This window comes from Engraulis encrasicolus, chromosome 7, assembly GCF_034702125.1.
Source record: "Engraulis encrasicolus isolate BLACKSEA-1 chromosome 7, IST_EnEncr_1.0, whole genome shotgun sequence".
Classification (NCBI taxonomy): Eukaryota; Metazoa; Chordata; class Actinopteri; order Clupeiformes; family Engraulidae; genus Engraulis; species Engraulis encrasicolus.
This window is the reverse complement of record NC_085863.1, coordinates 26,347,368-26,366,540: the sequence shown is the minus strand read 5'-3', so window position 1 is coordinate 26,366,540 and position 19,173 is coordinate 26,347,368. Positions and strand designations below refer to the sequence as shown.

The window sequence follows — 19,173 nt, the reverse complement described above, 5'->3', positions numbered from 1 at the left end:
CTCCTACCTATTTCCTCAGCACAAAAGGTTGGTCCTCAAAACAATGGTGCCGTGATGGGTCAGCCATCGATATGGAACATAACATAATAGACATATTTATGACTACAGGGCGAGGTATTTAAGGTGAATTGACTCTGTCTCACAGTGGCAGCATTTAGTTACATTCTTCTGTAATATTTGAACACCTAGTAAGTCAAAATAGACACTCATATTTAAAAAAGAGAGGACTGGAGGGCTGCGGCATTAAAGTAGTAAACAGGTGGTGTTTTGAAGGTGCTCATTAGTCAAGACATAGAAAATATCAACAAAAAAAGGGGGCAGCATGCCAAGGCACTCTTCTAAAATAAAAGCGATTTAATATAAATGTTAGTTCATGTTTCAACTCAAAGTAAAAATTACAGCCCTGTAACTGGCCAAAACACATCAGCAGTCATTTTAATTCTTTAAGTTCAAACATGAACTAGCATTTATATTACTGTAAAGCTGTTTTACCTTAGAAGAGTGCCTTGACATCCTGCACATTTTTTTTTTAATATAGACACTCAACCTGTTGGTCGCACTGTCTAGTGTTGAATTACCAACACAACGTTTACTGTACACACTACAGTTGCTACAATGTGTGTCTAGTTGAGGGCTGTAAAGGTTCGTTGGAAATGTATGTCCTCACCAGAGGTGTCAACAAGTAAAAGTAAATTCATGGTGTAACAGCAATACCAGTAGCCTACATGATATTACATAGCTGTTACACCATTTACTCCATTAGGCCTATACCTGTTGTTGCTTCTGAAAAATACTGAAAACCAACAAGCAGGACTCTAAATTAACACCAGCCAACCGGTCAAATGCTGGTGAAATTTCAGTTTGGTTGGTAGAAAAGGCCAGCCTACTAGCCACATTGACCCATTAGGGAGTGTGTGTTTGGTTAGTAAAATTGACATCTACTAGCCATTTTGGCTGTTGATGAAAAAGGTTAATTTAGAGCCCTGCCAACAAGGACCACAAAAAAAGTGCAGACTCAGCTGATAGTAAGACACTTAGGTCTACAGGTTACTCTGATAAGTTGCCTGCGTTGGAGGGAAACTGCAGGGTTTTTTTTACTTTTACTTTCACTTTTGACACCTCTGGTCCTCATCGGTAGTGCTATAACATGCTGAGTAAACTTCTGACTCCAGACAGGAGGTGTGCCCACCGCCCTAGTGGCTGCTCTGTGTGCTATATATTATTTAGGCCTACTGTAAAGTACCAGTCAGAAAACAGCCTGGAATTAAACACAGGAATATGATTCTACTGCCTGTGTCTCTTTGTGTGCATCAAATGTTTCATGTGAGGTTCATGACCTTTTTAAAATGTATTTATTTATTTATTTATTCATTCATTCATTCATTCATTCATTCATTCATTCATTTATTCAAGAAACACAAAATCAGTAGCAAGCAAAATCTGGGCCTACTGCCCATACAGCACATTATGGTAGTGTGTTGAATTTTGTTGAATTTTCCTTTGCTGAGAAAATCTGGCCAAAATGCCTTTCCTTGGCTATCTGTTCCCAAAAATATCCAGTGCAATTTACTCCGGGTCACTGTGGGTAAGTGATGGCCAATAAACCTACAGCCAGTAAACCTACAGTAGCACATATTGTAAAAGAGCTTGTTGTAGAGACCCAATTGGTCAATTGGCCAGGTAAAACCAGGTAACTTAAAGTGAAAGAAAGCCCCATTGGGAAACTCCAGCTCCCATTGTCATGACACAGCACTCCACAGCACACAAGTGAACACCGCACACAACAAAATAACATAAACCTCACCCGTGCAAGGGAGCAGTGCAGCAGGCGGTATCATGCTCAGGGTACCTCAGTCATGTAGAAGAGCACTGGTTAATTACTCCCCCCACCAACCTAGCAGACCAGGAGTCGAACTGACAACCTTTGGACTTCAAGTCTGATGCTCTATCCGCTTACCCACGACTGCTATATTTTAATTAATTTCATTTATACTTCATGTGGCACTCGATTGTAGCCTCTGAATCCAGGTTACCCATCACTGGTCACTCCATACTATAGCTGTTACATATGTTATGTAGAATACTAAATCTAGCCATTTCTCAATGTAGTAAGCGCATTACTTTGAAGTGTGTCAGCCTAATTACTCACACCCAGTGATTGGATACTCTTTGGTGAACTCTGCGAAGTATCCAGTCACTGGCCATGACTAATTAGGCTGACAAACTTCTAAGTGTGCTTACTTGGGCATTGAGAAATTGTTTGGTTACCTAGGATTACGGATGGTGGTGGGTTTGGTGGGGTAGAGCAAGTAAAGTAAAGTGGAGTGTTCCCAATAATGGCTTAACGGCTCTGCTGAAAATAGTGACAGGGCTCCCTCTGCTGTCCGTTTAGCCTTCCTGCACCACTGCGCAAACACTTATTTTACACCAAGTAGGCCTACAGCAGGGGTATTCAATTGAGGGCCAGTGTTTCAAATTCCTTCTAGTAAAAAACAAACATGGAATCTGCAAAAACTGCGAGCACCACGGTGCCACTCCGAGGTTGTGGTGCGAAACGAGCGGATAGCCTACTTTCCAGACAGAACAGATATTCGCTTGTCTATTTCTTAGTTGCCTTATGATTGTCTATTCATTATCAGGCTGTTTTAGATAAGATTTCACTCTCGTGTGAATGCATAGGAAAGATATCCCCAACCTGAAGTGTTAGTGATTGCAAATTATGCACGGCCACAGATAGCACACATATTTGTTTTTATTTTGTTTCAGACCTTGTGGGGGACCAGAACCTTGCCATCCAAAGGCCACCAGGGCCTCAATTTGAATAGGCCTACATTGTACTTGGGTGGTGGAAAGCATCCACGGTAGACTTTCACAGCTTCTTTTTTGCCTATGGATCAGTTATTGGAGGAAGGTCAGTAGACAGAAAGCTTGGCCTATTAAAAAGAACACAAAGGGGATTTAAGTGTGCAGACATTTTTTCTTTCAATCCTATGGATCAGTTATTAAAAATGAAAAGCCAAAAGAGACATTTGCGATTTTTTTCCGAGGCATATTGAGTAGGTTATACAACCTGATTACAATAGGCCCGGGTAAAAGGGAATCCAATAGCCTGGCCCAAACTTCATACATGTGAAATCAAAGGAACGTCTTAAGAGTAGTAGTAGAGTATCATTTATTATTTTATCATTGATCATTTATTCTTCAGCTCATCCCTGTTCACATGGTGGGACGTTTTCCCCTGAAAGACTTACTAAGTAGGCCTAGTAGCCCAGCCAATGCTAGGCCTACGGAGATCTTTGGCCGCCTATCTATCGCCCGCCCTTGCCCTATTTTTACACCTTTATGGCATATTTGCTTTCGGCGTTCCATTGCTCATGTCTCTCAGAAAGGCTTCGATTCCTCTCCAATCCTGCCTTACGACGACCGCCTCCCCCATCCACGCTATCATCAATGTTTGTGTTTGGGTTGCTTGAGGACCACTGGCAGGTTGTAGGCTACTGTACCGCACACAGAATGATTTGCATTTCAACCGGTTTGAGACAGTAGCGCCTGAAGGCAAGTGCAATCTGCTCGACAGAAGTATATGGCAGATGCATTCAACACAAGACTGCAGTCTTTGAGGCACCACTATGGTCCTGATGATGATGGAGTCGCAATGCGAATATTTCATGTATTTCCCGGCGGTTCCGATCACGGACTTGTCAGACCCTGCACGGTACCGAACGCTCCCTCGGCGAAGTCATCTGTATTTGGGGGAGACCGTGCGTTTCCTGCTAGTGTTGCGGTGCAGCGATGCAGCGGGGAGCGACACACCGTCCAACAACAAGAGTGGTAATGTATTTGATTTCGGGACCGAGACACCGAACGGCCGAGCATGGAGAGAGCTGGCCGGTTCCCTTTGCGCAGTGGCGAGCGTGAGCCCGGGGGAAAGCAGACATCGCTCCGCCGCAGCCTACATCGACCACGATGATCAGATCAGCGGGAACGAAGGTGCTGATGAGGGGGAAGACACAGATGGAAGGCCGTCCCTCAGAGGGGATGCGAGAGGTGGAGAATTCAAGGAGTGCAAGCCATTGCTCATTCACAACAACGGCAGCGGTGGCCGTGAGTTCCGCAGGGCCCCCTTAAAGGTATGAATCAATGAATGTAATGAATATAATTCAGTAATTAGCTTATGTAGTAGGCCTAATTGTAGTCTAATAAGGGGATTGGTGTAGTGCGTCATTGTGGTCATCGTGGGCAATAAGACAATGATAAAACGAATGGGACTTATCCTGATTGGCGTCAGTGTGACACCATAACACAAATACAAACCCCATGCCTTTTTTGTTGTAGTGAGTTATTTTTATCATCCATAACAATGGGCATCTACTGTTCGAGAGAAACAATAGAAAGCACCCCCCTCCAGCCAAGGCCTCTTGGAAATGAAAATTATGTGCACAAGGTCTACTACATAGGCCTAATATTCCCCTGTCTGCGACCATGGAAGCAAATAGAGCAGAAATAATGCTCTTGCTCCAACATCTTTTTTTTCGGTTTCTTCCCTTGTGTAGTCTCAGCATCATGTTCATATGCTGCCCAGGCTCCCAGAATTTTTGTTGTTATTCTCTGTTATTGCATGACTGTTTCCCACTTCTTTTTCCATACTTTTTTTTACTATACTATACTATACTATACTATACTATACTATACTATACTATACTATACTATACTATACTATACTACTATACTGCTTTACTCCTACTCCTTCAACTGCTTTTACCATAATGCATACAGCTTTACTACACACCACACCGTCCCTTCTACTGTTATTGTTATTATTGCCACCATCATTACTGGTCTGGCTACCAGGGCTATTGATAACTTTGGCCCGGCCCAGGACAAAGCCATCTGAAAGGCCCCTCCACTCAGTACAAACAAAGTAATGAGAACCCCATTCTGTGCCCCTCTCTCCCTGGGCCTGGGACAACGGACCCCTTTGTCCCCCACCCACTGTCGACTTCCCTGTGCTGTACTACTACTACACTACTACTATTACTACTACCACTACTGTTTTACTTTTACCCATCATGGGCCTTTCTGTGACACACCAACTGTTATTTGATTGTTTTGCTTGTTCCATCCTGCTAGTCGCCATTGGACGAGCCGGTGGTGCTGAGTGATGAGGTCATCTTCCCGCTGACCGTGTCCCTCGACAAACTTCCTGTCAACACCCACAAAGTCAAGGTCAGAGGTCATAGATCACAGGCTGGCCAACATAACACTAAAGTAGTCTATTACAATGGTGTAATGACCAATGTGCAGTGTAATTATACATCCATTTGTATGTAATCCCAAAGCAAATGACAACTGCATTGTAAGTACTGTTTATTGCTGTATTCTACAGCATGCGGCATCATGATTCATGCTTCTTTTACTTTTGTCTAGATTTAGGGTCTTTTAGATCTATAACGTTTAATCTTTGATCTAGTCGACAAGATACATTTGTTGATCTGATGCTCCATGATTAGGTGATGGTGACAGTGTGGAAGCAGGAGGCTGAGAAGGCGGAGGTTCAGGAGAGCGGCTATCTCACCATCCTGCAGCTACAAGCTCCAACTCTCACCTTCCGGAAGGATCTCAACACCTTTAAAGCTCAGGGTGCGGCCGTGTTTTTGTACTCTTAAGGGCTTTTTGTCTGTCTTTACTGGTGATAGGGTCGTTTGAGACTGTAGGACAGTGGAGACTGAGAGTGGGAGAGAGAACTATCAGGGTTGGGACATGACCCAGGCTGGACTCGAACCTGGGCCCCCATGGGCATACAAAGGGCATAGCACCATAGCACAGCTCCCAGGCGTATCTGCATCTTTTTTTTTCAAAACACACAGACTTGTCCAAAACAGTCTGAGCCAAACAAGCACTTCAATGTGTAAAGAGAAACTGCTTTGCATTAACAACTACAGAGACTGCCTGCTTTTGCGAGGTTTAGTGCCGGGAGAAACAGAGATGCAGCCAGGCACACAGCTTTCTCCATTTCAGCTGTTGTCGAACCACGGAAACAACTTCAGAACTCGTTTTTAGGTGGAAAAAATTACCTAATATTGCTTTAACTCAAACACTAGAGCTCTACTGCACCAGTACTGGCATTTGCTTTGAGCAATTGATCAGTTCTCCGTGACATATGCTTTGGGCAGCTGAGCATCCTTTTATGCACCAGGGAAATTAAATGCAATCTACTGCAACCTTTAAAAGATTAAATGTAGGTCAAAACAGCAATCTCAGGAGAACCATCAAATACTCTTCTGCCGTGGCTAATCACGCGTACAGCACTTTCATCAACTTTAATCCACTGAGTCCAATCCGAAATGATTCATAACATCTCAGATAAAAACAACCCTTTTAAATAACTGTTTATCTTAACGAAATAACTTTTGTGTGGAGTCGGCAATGGGCTTTACTGGACTGAGTATATTGTGACTGCATCACTTGTATCCAGTGCATAACATTTTAATGAACTTAATCTCCACTGAGTCCAATCCCAAATGATTGATAAAATCTCAGATAAAGAATTAATAAATGATTATCTAAAGGAATGATTATCTTGTGGATTCTGTGATTCTGCTGTACTGAAGTGAGACATATTTTGTGACTGTGTGTTTGTTGTTTATTTTGAGGTAGTCAGCACAACTCTGACTGTGCTCCCGCCGCCAACTGTGAGATGCAAGCAGATGACAGTGGCTGGGAAACACCTCACGGTGCTGAAAGGTAGGTTTGGCTTGGCTTGGCTTACTGGCACGGTTAGACACACACACACACACACACACACACACACACACACACACACACACACACACACACACACACACACACACACACACACACACACACACACACACACACACACACACACACACGCTGCTGCTGCTACTGGAGTGATGCTGATGATGCAGATGAAAGATTAGATTAAATTTCAGTTGTGCATTGCAAAGAAAAGTGATGATGCACACAAGCAGGCACGCAGCGCACTCAAACACACGCACACACGTACACACACACACACACGCACATACCTATACGGTGTGCGCACAAACACACACATGCACACACACACACACACACACACACACACACACACACACACACACACACACACACACACACACACACACACACACACACACACACACACCATGTTTTCTTCAGCTGTATCTTTCCTTTATTTCCATTGGTCAGTGTTAAACGAGTGTTCCCAGGAGGATGTGAGTATCCATGACGTGAGGATCCTCCCCAACTTCAACGCCTCCTATCTTCCTATGATGCCCGATGGCTCTGTCTTGCTTGTTGACAGTGTTTGGTAAGCAGTCACACATATTCATATTCAATACAATATAACTAGGGATGCACCGATACCACTTTTTTGAAAACCGATACAAGTACGAGTACATTAATGTGTGTACTTGCCGATACCGAGTACCGATACCGATACCTTTTACCACCAAAATACAATGAAAATAAATGCATGGCCTTGTTTTTTTCCGCCTGTGATATTTTTATTGTCCATTTCCATGTAGATTTAAATGTTAGTAAATGTATGAGGTGGCACTTTTTTCCATGCTGATTTCAAGTCCACAGAATATGACAAGATTTTTCATTGTTTTGAGTAATAGTAGTACTCGTAGCTGGTATCAGCAAGTGCTTGACGAGTACGAATACGAGTACGAGTATAATGAGCAGTATCGGGAGCCATCAGTATCGGTGCATCCCTAAATATAACATGTTTTTATTTAGCACAGGATCACAACAATCAAGTTGTCTCAAAGCGCTTTCCAAATACACATGCACACATACACATTCCCACATTCGCATACCAGCTCTGTAGGCTTCCGTACGGCGCCAATTGTGCAGGGTTCATGTGAGAAAATTCACACACACACACACACACACATACATGCACAACAGTAATACTAATCCTAAAACTGTGTTGTTGTTTTGTTGTTGTTTGTTTGTGTGCACATATTACCATTCATTGAAAGATTTTACTACCGTGCTACTATGACATAACACAGAATCTTTAGTAATACATCATGAATTGGTCATAGCCATCCTGTTAGCAACAAAGTTATGAATGTCCTAACGTATTACGTCTAAAATATAACCTGTCTCTCTCTTGTAGGCAAGTAAGTCACCGGAGCATCTTCAGATGTGGACTGTAATTTTCTGTTTTATTGGGAGCAGTGCCAAAACTAACGTTTCAATGTTGTTAAGAAGATATCCTCTCGACTTTGAGATTTGACACTGCTCCTAGTGAAGCAGAAAATGACTTGCCACATCTGAATATGTGCCGATGACTTTCCTCTCTCCTTGAACTTAGTCCTCTCCCCTCTTGTTAAGTGCAGGAGCACGGAGCATACCTTACTCATCCACATAACCTTTCTCTTCTCTACTACTAGCCACCAATCAGGAGAGGTCTCCATGGCATCATTCTGTCGAATGGAGAGCCCGACCTGCCGCCTACCCAGCATGCTCAGCTCGCTGGAGGAGCACGACTTCCTGTTCCAGCTGCAGCTGAGTGACAAGGCTCAGGACGACTCCGCAGAGGTGAGAAGGAGGGGGAGGAGGAGGAAGAGGAGGAGGAGGAGGAGGAGGGGGAGGAGGAGGAGCAGGAGGACGGGGAGGAAGAGGAGGAGGAGGATGAGGACAGGGAGGAGGAGGAGGAAGAGGTTTTTTAAACTAAATTTGTTGATGCTGGTGGCCAGTGTTCTTGTATGGTGAAGGGAGAGTGGGGGTAGTACAGCACATGTGATTCAAACGGCTTATGGACAGCATTTACTGTATATAGTAGTGAATTCTTACACAAGGCAGTGCACTAAAAGTCCTTTAAACCGAATGTATTCCATTCTCCCATCTATATACATACATTCAGTGACAACACAGAAATGCTCCCCCCCCACTAAAATCCAGAAAACATCTCCTTACTCCACACTAAATTACAGTATTTCTGCATGTAATCTAAAAGGTGTCATGGTATGTCCTCCTCCTTCTTGTCTGACAGCCGTGGGCTGCAGTCCATCCCCAGGTGCCAACACAAAGCAGAAGTAGAAGGAGAAGTGAAAATGGGCTCTCTTCACTCCCACTCCTCTCACACATTTCTCACGTTCTAAAAATGAAAATAATTCTCTGCACGCTTGTATGAGGGAAATAGATACAGTATCTAGGGTTAGGGTCATAATCATCATGGTGTCTACTTAGTTCCTGTTTCCATTTGACATAAATTGTGAAGGCTGGGAAGGGCTGCCAGTGGCCCTGATTGTGATTATAATGTTGCCAGTGTGATACTCATGTCGTTTCTCTTTCTCTTTTCTATAATTGTAGGGTCTCGAGGTGTCCTTAGTAGCTGTGCTCCAGTGGTCAACTGCTAAAATGCCGTTCACAAACTGTATATATACACATTACAGGTAGGTTTTGGTCTATCTCACCTGGCTCTCCACAGATAAATGTGTGAGTGAAGTTAAGCTGAGCTTTGCTGAACCACACAGTAGTGTGACTGTCTGGTGAGATTCAGGTTATTGTTTATCTGTGTAACCTTTAGAAAAAGCCAAAGATGGTATTTATATATTAACCTGACTCTCGTCAGACCTGTGTAGTTCTGTGCAGCTTCGCGAGCTCCACTACTGGGTCGGGCAGGCTGCACGTTGGATTCGCCTTCAGAAGGCAAGGCAAAATGTATCATTTATCCATCTTTGCCACCAACAAATTCCATTAAAATGTTTTCTATTCATCTCTTAAGAATCAATTTAGTGTAGAATCTCTCCTGTGACTCCGCAGTGCGGGCCGCCATTGTTATTGAAACAATAAATACTTCAGCAAGTTTCTTGCCAGAAAGATTCTCAGGAGTCCACAACCCCAGTGTGTAGTGTAGTTCCGCACAGCTCCGCGAGCTACACACACAGAGTTCTGGTGAGAACCAGGCTACTAATATACATACAGACTTAGGCTGCACAATATATCGAAAATGTATTGTTATCGCAATATCACGGCTTGCAATACACGTATCGCTAAATTACGATACCTAGTTTCTTAATTTTAATAACATGCTGTATATTAGCCATGTTTTTTCCTAATAAAAATAATGTTGGAAATAAAACATTGCTCTCTGTTGTTTTATACATGATTAAGTGTAGAATGGCAAGTTGAGAGCGGAAAATATGTTAAATATCGCGACTAATATCGATATCACGGTATACAGTCATGTTATCGTGTATCGCATATTTTTCTAATATCGTTCAGCCCTAATAGACACAGTTATACTTCCGTTCCTTCACAGTAATACTTCCTTAATGACCTTCATGATACTTTTTTTCCTCCAGGATGCCCAGTATTAGGTTGGATCGCCCTCACTTCCTGATGACGGCCAACTGCCCCAGTACAGTGAAGACACAGGATCTCTTCCGTGTTCGCTATACCTTATTCAACAACCTACAGGATTTCCTAGCTGTAAGACTCGTCTGGACACCTGAAGGTAAGACACTAGTGACAATATACTGTATGAGTTCAATAATTTGTGTAGATTACAAAGACGACTACTGCACTCCGTCCACATTTGCAGTTTTTAATTGACCAAAATAGGACAGTGTGTGTGGGAGTTTATGCGGGAGTTTTCTATTTCAACTTTGATGACCCTGTGGATCTCCTGCGATGCAGTTGGCTGAAGGATGTGTATGTGTGTAAAAAGTATTCAAATTTGCGCCGATTAACTCATTGATGCTGGATGCTGTGTAGCGCAACCTTGACTCAAATTTTAAATACAATTAATTTCATGATTTATGTGCTTCAAAGGATGAGATACTTAGGTTTTTATAGGAAGACAGTGCCTTTTCCCAAAAACAGCGTTGGCATTTAGCAGACGTTTTTTGCAGGTACTTAAGACAATCAATGAGTTAAACAAATGTGACCCGTTCCATAATCTCTTATGTTTTCCTATAGGTCGTGGTCAAAGTGAGGACACAACGATTGGCCCGGTCGTGTGTCAATCACCCCTCAGTAACCTTGGCTACTGCCGGAAAGGCAGCACCCTCTCCTTCACAGTGGCCTTCCAGATACTGACGGCTGGACTCTACGAGGTATATCAGATACTCCGTAAGGGATGCCAGCAGGGCTCTAAATTAACACCAGCCAACCGGCCAAATGCTTAGTAGACACTTTGACCCATTAGTGAGTGTGTGCTTGGCTAGTAAGATTAACATCTTCAAACCATTTTGGCTGATGACGAAAAAAGTTAATTTAGAGCCATGGATGCCAGTGATAACATCTTGATGTGACACATTAGTAAAACCTCATTCACAACACCTCTAAAAGCATACCTACACTACTGAGACAATAGTTTCTGAAGTCCTAAAGTTGCTGTGAGATCATGGGTTTGAGATTTGACTCTGCACTTTGAAACATTGCAAGTTAAACTTTAAAAAATAAGTTGCCCTTATATAATAAGTTAACTCAACATGAGGCTTATATTTGTGTCAACTCAGAAATCAAAGTCTCAACTTCAGGTAACTTACAAACTTAAGGCAGCAGTGCGACTTACTTTTTAAAGTTTAACCGACTTGCAATGTTTTACAGTGTCAGTGTGCAAGTACGCCTAGATTGTACTTCCTCTGTTTATGATATAACAAGAAAGCCCCATTACTGCCCTGTGAGAGTGTTTCAGAAAAGCTTTCTTGTAATATGAAGAACCCTCATTCATTGATTTGTTTAAAAGGATGTGAAGTAAATTGAGTCTGTGGCACTGAGCTTCAGAGGAGTAATGCCAGTACTGGGATGCATTGTCCTGTATATGTCTGCTTTAAAAGTAGTGATGTAGTCAAGACCACAATTCTGAGACCAAGACACTGCTAAGACCAGAGGGTATCAAGACCAACTTGAGAAGGATACAACTTAGAGGGGTGCTCAGTTGTCATTCGGTGGCATTAGCCTATTTTATGTTTTAACCCCTTAGCGCAGAGCCCATGTTATAACCTTACTGTCACCAAAATGTTAATGGCTATGTCTTAATCTGTTACTTAAGGCTCTCTGTAATGTCATGGCAACATTGTTATACTGTAGTTGAGTATTTTCAGCAAGTAGTTAATAGGCCCGCTGGCGACCCCATCTGCACTAAGAGCCTACTACTAATGGGGGCGTTGGGAGGCTTATGATGAGGTCATAAGTCATGGGCGTTTGTTCAAAAAAGGTTGAGACCTACTGCTTTAATTACGGTGATATTTTCCTGTCCCTCTGCCAACCCTCTAGCTGAGCCAGCACATGAAGCTAAAGCTTCAGTTCACGGCGCCGGTGTCAAACCCCCCGGTGGACGCGCGTCCCCTGTCCCGCAAGAACAGCCCGTCCAGCCCGGCCGTCAGGGACCTGCTAGACAGGCACCAGAGCAGCCTGGGACGCTCGCAATCCTTCTCCCACCAGCAGCCCTCGCGATCACACATCATGAGGTAGGACACAGCACAGCACACACACACACACGCACACACACACACACGCACACGCACACACACGCGCACATGCACGCGCACACGCACACACACACACACACACATGCATGTGTGCACGCACACGCACAGACATCATCAGGTACAACACAACACTCACACTCACACACACCATAATGTAGCCACAGTGCTTTGAACTCACATTGCACATTTGCACATCCTGACGGCAGTATAACACAACCCAATGTCGTTTTCAGTATAGCTTACAGTAATGTGCGGTTTGCAATAGCATACTACAGATATCGCTGACATCTCAAAATGCTCAAAATGTTTTATTATGGGTGAAACATTACACTCAGACATCAAACCGGTTGTTTATCTACCTGTGCGGTCAAGACACGAATTATGGGTGTGAGCAGTAGTTAGAGGAGTGATCTCTTGCTATGGGTGTAACCAGAACTTTTCCATTCAATCAAAGTCTTATCCGCCTGTGTGCACAATATGATTATACATAGGTGTAACCAGTAATAACAGGTTTAACCACATAAGCTCTTACGTAAACATAACATCGAGCTGTGGGGGGAGCAGGGCACTTGACCCTGGGACCTGCTGTATTGATAGTTGGGGCCCTATTATGAGCTTGGCAGGCTGTATGGGGGGCCTCATCAGAGTTTTGCCCCAGGGCCCTGTGTACATTTGTTCTGCCACCGCATAGGCTCCAATGTAAACGTAACATTCCTATTGATCAAGGCAAGGCAAGGTAATGTACGGCAGGTTTATTTACTACATATATAACCCATTTCATACACAAGGCAACCCAATGTACATCACAAGTAAATGATAATCCTTGCAAATAACATTGTATTATTAATAGTGGCAATAAAAGGTCAAACTCAACATTAATTTCCATTGCTATGCTGATGACACCCAGCTCTATTATTTAGTGTAGTCATAAATGGAGGTTCCGTGACCAACCTCTGGCAACAATGTTTTGATGATTGATTTGACCTCTATGGACCCTTTAGAAAAGATTTAGCCCCCATGTCCCTCGCAAAAATCCCGGGCTTTTTTGCTAGAGAGCCAAATTCAAAATGGCGTCCGACGGCATCTCTAAAAAATAACTTTTGATCTGAATGACCTAGAATCATGTATGAAGGCACTTTTTCATACAAGTCAACCATGAGGATTCCAAATCTGACATCATTTTGGTTATAAAACTTCGTTTTGACAGCGAAATTCAAGATGGCCGCCATCTAGAACCGTTATTTTCGACCTTTTAGGCCGTCATCGCCCAAAATTATCATATTTGGACTGGGAACCTCCCAATTTGTGTGACTCCATTTCTCATGTAAAGATATTGAGAGAATAGCTGATCTACAAGCCCAGAATTTCTCACATTGGGAGGCGTAGTGGGCTTGTAGATGGGCTATTTTAACAATGTGTCTTTTTTAATAGGCTATTATTTGACAATTTGGCCGATATTTTAGCATTGTTTGATGATTACTTTGGATGCAGTGATGGTCTTTCACTTTGAGAGTCCTTACATCATGACCCCAACCCCCCCCCCCCCCAAAACAGTGGGTCTTGACCCACAGGTTGAGAACCACTTATCAAGTAGAAAAACCCTTCACGTTTCACATTTTCCAAGCATTCTTGCACAGAGAGGCCCGTTGAGGAACTCGAGGCAAGCGCTGCTGAAATTGAAGAAGTGCGCTCACAGCAGTGATCAACTTGGTTGAAGACAGTCAGTTTGTGAAGCTCCCCCAGCTGCAAGAACACTGTGTTGTTGAGGAATGTGTGGTCTTATTCAACCCCAATAGCACATACAGGAAGACGCAGAAGAGCAAGCTCATCTCGAAGATCTCCCTCCACCCTGTTTTGATTTAAGAATCCTATCTGCTCTAACTGGCATAAGGCATGATCTGGAGCAGGGTTTCCCAAACTGGGGTGTGTGCACCCCTAGGGGTGCGCGGCCTGCCTTAAGGGGGTGCGCGAGCTGAATAGAGCAATGGAGGATATGGTAGTTTTTTATCCAGTATTAATGAACATTAAGTAGTTTTTAATTGTATGGTGCATTGTATGCTGGAAGGGTCCATCTGAAGTGTAGTTTAATTCCAAGGCTATTGGAAAAGAGAATTCCCCAAAAACGACTGTGCTTAATATGCAGTGAATGAGCAGTGAATCCATACTTGTGTGGCCATCAGCACACCAAAATATTCGCTGAGGGGGTGCGCGAACCACATTGAAATGTACAAGGGGGTGCGCAGGGAAAAAAGTTTGGGAACCCCTGATCTGGAGGGATGGGAACTCCATCACAGAAGATTGGCAGACACACAGGACGGCACCCTATACAAGTAGGTTGGGCTATGCCCAAAAGCTGTCATGCATCATCCTTGCCTTCTCATGCTCCCAGTATCATCGGTGCCAATGATCCCTATGATACACTATACTTAACAAAGAAGACGAACGAGACCTGCGCATACATGGTAATGCACATACATACACATGAAATTGACAAGTTCCCATCTGCCAAGTCTTTCAAAATGTTATTGTGTAGTGTCAAAAACAAGAAAAAGACTGCACCATTGAGCAGTCTGAAGCTCTTCACTGTTAATGATGGTCAATGACAGACAGGTTGTAGTGGCCCTGTTGTTATTGATGCAGCTGATATACCGATGTCTACGGCAGCTTCCTGGCATGCTAAGCATTAAGAGAGACAAAGAGACGGTCCTCTTCTGTGACCTTTTGACAGAAGAGATGGCAGACAACCTGTAAAACAGTGTAGCTGCACAATGCCATGATGCCAACTCAAGGTTCTATGAAAAAGGAAAATCATCAGTGTATGAGCTCCCAGGGTCACCCCTATGTTGCCCGGGAGCTATGTTCCCCGAGTCCTATGTCCCCCCGCCACCGGGGAACTTAGAACCCTTTTTTCAAAAAGGGGTTCTATTCCTGCTGCTTCCAAGTAGACTGCTGCCGCATGACTAGCGAGGGTTGTTGTTAGAGTTAGGGTTAGGGTTAGGCTCCCACTGTTCGCAAACTTGACATGAAATACGCATGGCAACCGTTCGTGCAAGAGATATGCATGTGAAGCATCCTGGGCCATACAATGCGGGGAACATGGGACCCTTTTGAGAAAAAGGGTCGGTAGTTCCTCAGTCCCATACAAAGACCGGGGAATACAGGACCCGGGGAAGCTATACGCTATACTCTCAACCATGTTTGAGTGGTGATGGGTGGTTCTTTAGTGTGGGGTGACACACTAGATACGGCAAGTAGTTGGGACAGAGTTGGCATAAGCTGTCTGCATATGGAGGGAGACAGATAAAAGACTTTCTCTTCATGGTCTTCGACTTGGAAGCACAGGCTTCAGCCATGGTGCTACTTTTCTTGTCTGCATAGATCATCTGTATCGTGAACACAAGCAGCTGTTGTGAACAGAGAGTAACCGAGAGTTGCATTGCACAATGCAGTCTGCCATCTCTTGTCAGCAGGTCATGGAAGAGGACAGTCTCTTCGTTTCTCTTAATGCTTAGCATGCCAGGAAGCTGCCGTAGACATCGGTATCAGCTGCATCAATAACAACAGGGCCACTACAACCTGACTGTCATTGACCATCATAAACAGTGAAGAGCTTCAGACTGCTCAATGGTGTAGTCTTTTTCTTGTTTTTGACACTACACAATAACATTTTGAAAGACTTGGCAGATGGGAACTTGTCAATTTCATGTGTATGTATGTGCATTACCATGTATGCGCAGGTCCCGTTCGTCTTCTTTTGTTAAGTATGGTGTATCGTACTAGGGATCACTGGCACCGATGATACTGGGAGCATGAGAAGGCAAGGATGATGGATAACAGCTTTTGGGCATAGCCCAACCTACTTGTAACGGGTGCCGTCCTGTGCCTGCCAATCTTCTGCTGATGGAGTTCCCATCCTCCAGATCATGCCTATGTCAATAAGAGCAGAGATTCTCAAAGTGGGGCGCAAGCCTTCCTGGGGGGGCGCGGAGGCATCACAGTGTGACATCTGCCACCCCCCCCCCAAAAAAAAACAAATCCTATATGGCCAATAAGCCAATATGTTTAAACAAGCCCCCCTCACCAACATTATATTATTCATTGTCATTGATTTGAATAGAATAGAAATGAACACACATCTACACTGCATTCGACTGCAGTCCCTCTTTGTTTTATCTCACCTTTCCTTTAATTCTGCGCAGCAATCGCAAAATCAGTTTGCGCATGTACTGCTTTTGCTTAGAAACCATTAATTTACTAATTTACCTCAGGTCAGACATAACTATGATAGCGCCAGCCAGAAGTGATTTTTACCCCACAAAAGGGGGGAGGGGCCACGGAGGCATCCAGACCCTCTGAGGGGCAAATGATGGGAAAAGTTTGAGAACGGCTGAATTAGAGCAAGATAGGATTCTTAAATCAAAACAGGGTGGAGGGAGATCTTCGAGATGAGCTTGCTCTTCTGCGTCTTCCTGTATGTGCCATTGGGGTTGAATAAGACCACACATTCCTCAACAACAGTGTTCTTGCAGCTGGGGGAGCTTCACAAACTCACTGTCTTCAACCAAGTTGATCACTGCTGTGAGCGCACTTCTTCAATTTCAGCAGCTCTTGCCTCGAGTTCCTCAACGGGCTTCTCTGTGCAAGAATGCTTGGAAAATGTGAAACGTGAAGGTCTTTTTTTAACTATATAAGTGGTTCTCAACCTGTGGGTCAAGACCCCCTGATTTGGGGGGTGGGGTCATAATGTAAGGACTCTCAAAGTAAAAGACCATCACTGCATCCAAAGTAATCATCAAACAATGCTAAAATACCTGCCAAATTGTCAAATAATAGCCTACAAAAAAGACACATTGTTAAAATAGCCCATCTACAAGCCCACTACGCCCCACAATGTGAGGAATTCTGGGCTTGTAGATCAGATATTCGCTCAATATCTTTACATGAGAAATGGAGTCACACAAATTGGGAGGTTCCCAGTCCAAATATGATCATTTTGGGCGGTGACGGCCTAAAAAGGTCGAAAATAAACGGTTTCTAGATGGCGGCCATCTTGAATTTCGCTGTCAAAACAAAGTTTTATAACCAAAATGATGTCAGATTTGGAATCCTCATGGTTGGCTTGTATGAAAAAGTGCCTTCATACATGATTCTAGGTCATCCAGATCAAAAGTTATTTTTTAGAGATGCCGCTGGACGCCATTTTGAATTTGCCTCTCTTGCAAAAAAGCCCGGGATTTTTGCGAGGGACATGGGGGCTAAATCTTTTCTAAAGGGTCCATAGAGGTCAAATCAATCATCAAAACATTGTTGCCAGAGGTTGGTCACGGAACCTCCATTTATGACTACACTATTTATCTGGCAAACCCTCTGACACTCTCCCTCCCCCCTCCCTCACCACCTGTCTCTCTGAAATCAAATCCTGGTTCACCTCCAATTTTTTGAAACTCAATTCTAACAAAACTGAAGTCCTACTAGTAGGCACCAAATCCACCTTATCCAAAGCAGATAGTTTTTCCTTCTCAATTGATAATTCTCCTGTCTCCCCCTCCCCTCAAGTTAAGAGTCTGGGCGTCATGCTTGATGGCTCTCTATCCTTCCTCTCCCACATTAACAACATCACATGATCTGCTTATTTTCACCTACGCAACATTAACCGTCTCCGCCCCTCTCTCACTTCCCATTCTACCTCCATTCTTGTACACAGTCTTGTCACCTCCCGCATTGATTACTGTAATTCTCTCCTCTTTGGTCTCCCTCAAAAATCTCTCCACAAGCTCCAACTGGTCCAGAACTCAGCTGCCCGCATCATTACTAAAACCCCTTCCTGTCACCATATTATCCCTGCACTGCAACATCTCCACTGGCTCCCTATCAAATATAGAATTCATTTTAAAATACTTCTCCACACCTTCAAGGCTATCCACAATCTTGCCCCCCCTTATCTATCTAATCTTATTCACATTGCTGTTCCCTCCCGCCCCCTCCGTTCCTCTTCCTCCATTCTCCTCTCTGTCCCCTCAGCCTGTCTTAATACCATGGGTAATAGAGCTTTTAGTTGCTCTGCTCCTCAGCTGTGGAGTGCCCTTCCCCCTGACATCCGCAATATTGACTCTGTGCCCCTGTTCAAATCCAGGCTAAAAACCCATCTGTTTCAGATTGCCTATTCTTTATGATTCTTAAACTCTGTTTTATTTTATTTCATATTAAAATTTTAAGTTTAAATTCATTTATTTATTTTGTTTAAAATTCTGTAAATGTGTCTTATTTTATTTTTGTTTCTCTCTGTACAGTGTCCTTGAGAGTTTTGAAAGGCGCTTTGAAATAAAATGCATTATTATTATTATTATTATTAATAAACCGTCTGTCTGTCTGTCTGTCTGTCTGTCTGTCTACCTGTGTGTGGTTGGTCCTCCAGGGCGGGTAGTGCCATGGAGCGGCGTGCCATTACCCCACCTGTGGGCTCACCTGTGGGGAAGCCCCTGTACCTGCCCCCGCAGGAGAAGGCCGTGCTCTCATTGGACAAGATCGCCAAGAGGGAGTGCAAGGTGCTCGTCCTGCAGCCCCACAGCTGAGAGGAACGTGGAGGAATGAATAGGACTCAGACATGGAGACACAATACATAAGGCTCTTTTCCACTGCTGCTTTTCTGGTAGGCCTACAGCCCAACACAGCGTGACTCGGCTGCCACTTTTTG

General features: G+C 43.8%; 1 protein-coding gene across 1 annotated transcript; it reads left to right on the top strand.

Moving 5' to 3' along the window:
- Positions 1–3,629: 3,629 nt before the first annotated feature.
- On the top strand, positions 3,630–19,142 carry LOC134451789 (trafficking protein particle complex subunit 14-like). The gene is made up of 11 exons (XM_063202190.1): positions 3,630–4,130; positions 5,131–5,226; positions 5,511–5,640; positions 6,658–6,744; positions 7,213–7,333; positions 8,430–8,577; positions 9,352–9,434; positions 10,347–10,498; positions 10,963–11,099; positions 12,265–12,458; positions 18,895–19,142. Exons 1-11 carry the CDS (start codon positions 3,630–3,632, stop codon positions 19,049–19,051), a joined length of 1,806 nt encoding a protein of 601 aa, XP_063058260.1. The 3' UTR covers positions 19,052–19,142.
- The last annotated feature ends 31 nt before the right edge of the window (positions 19,143–19,173 follow it).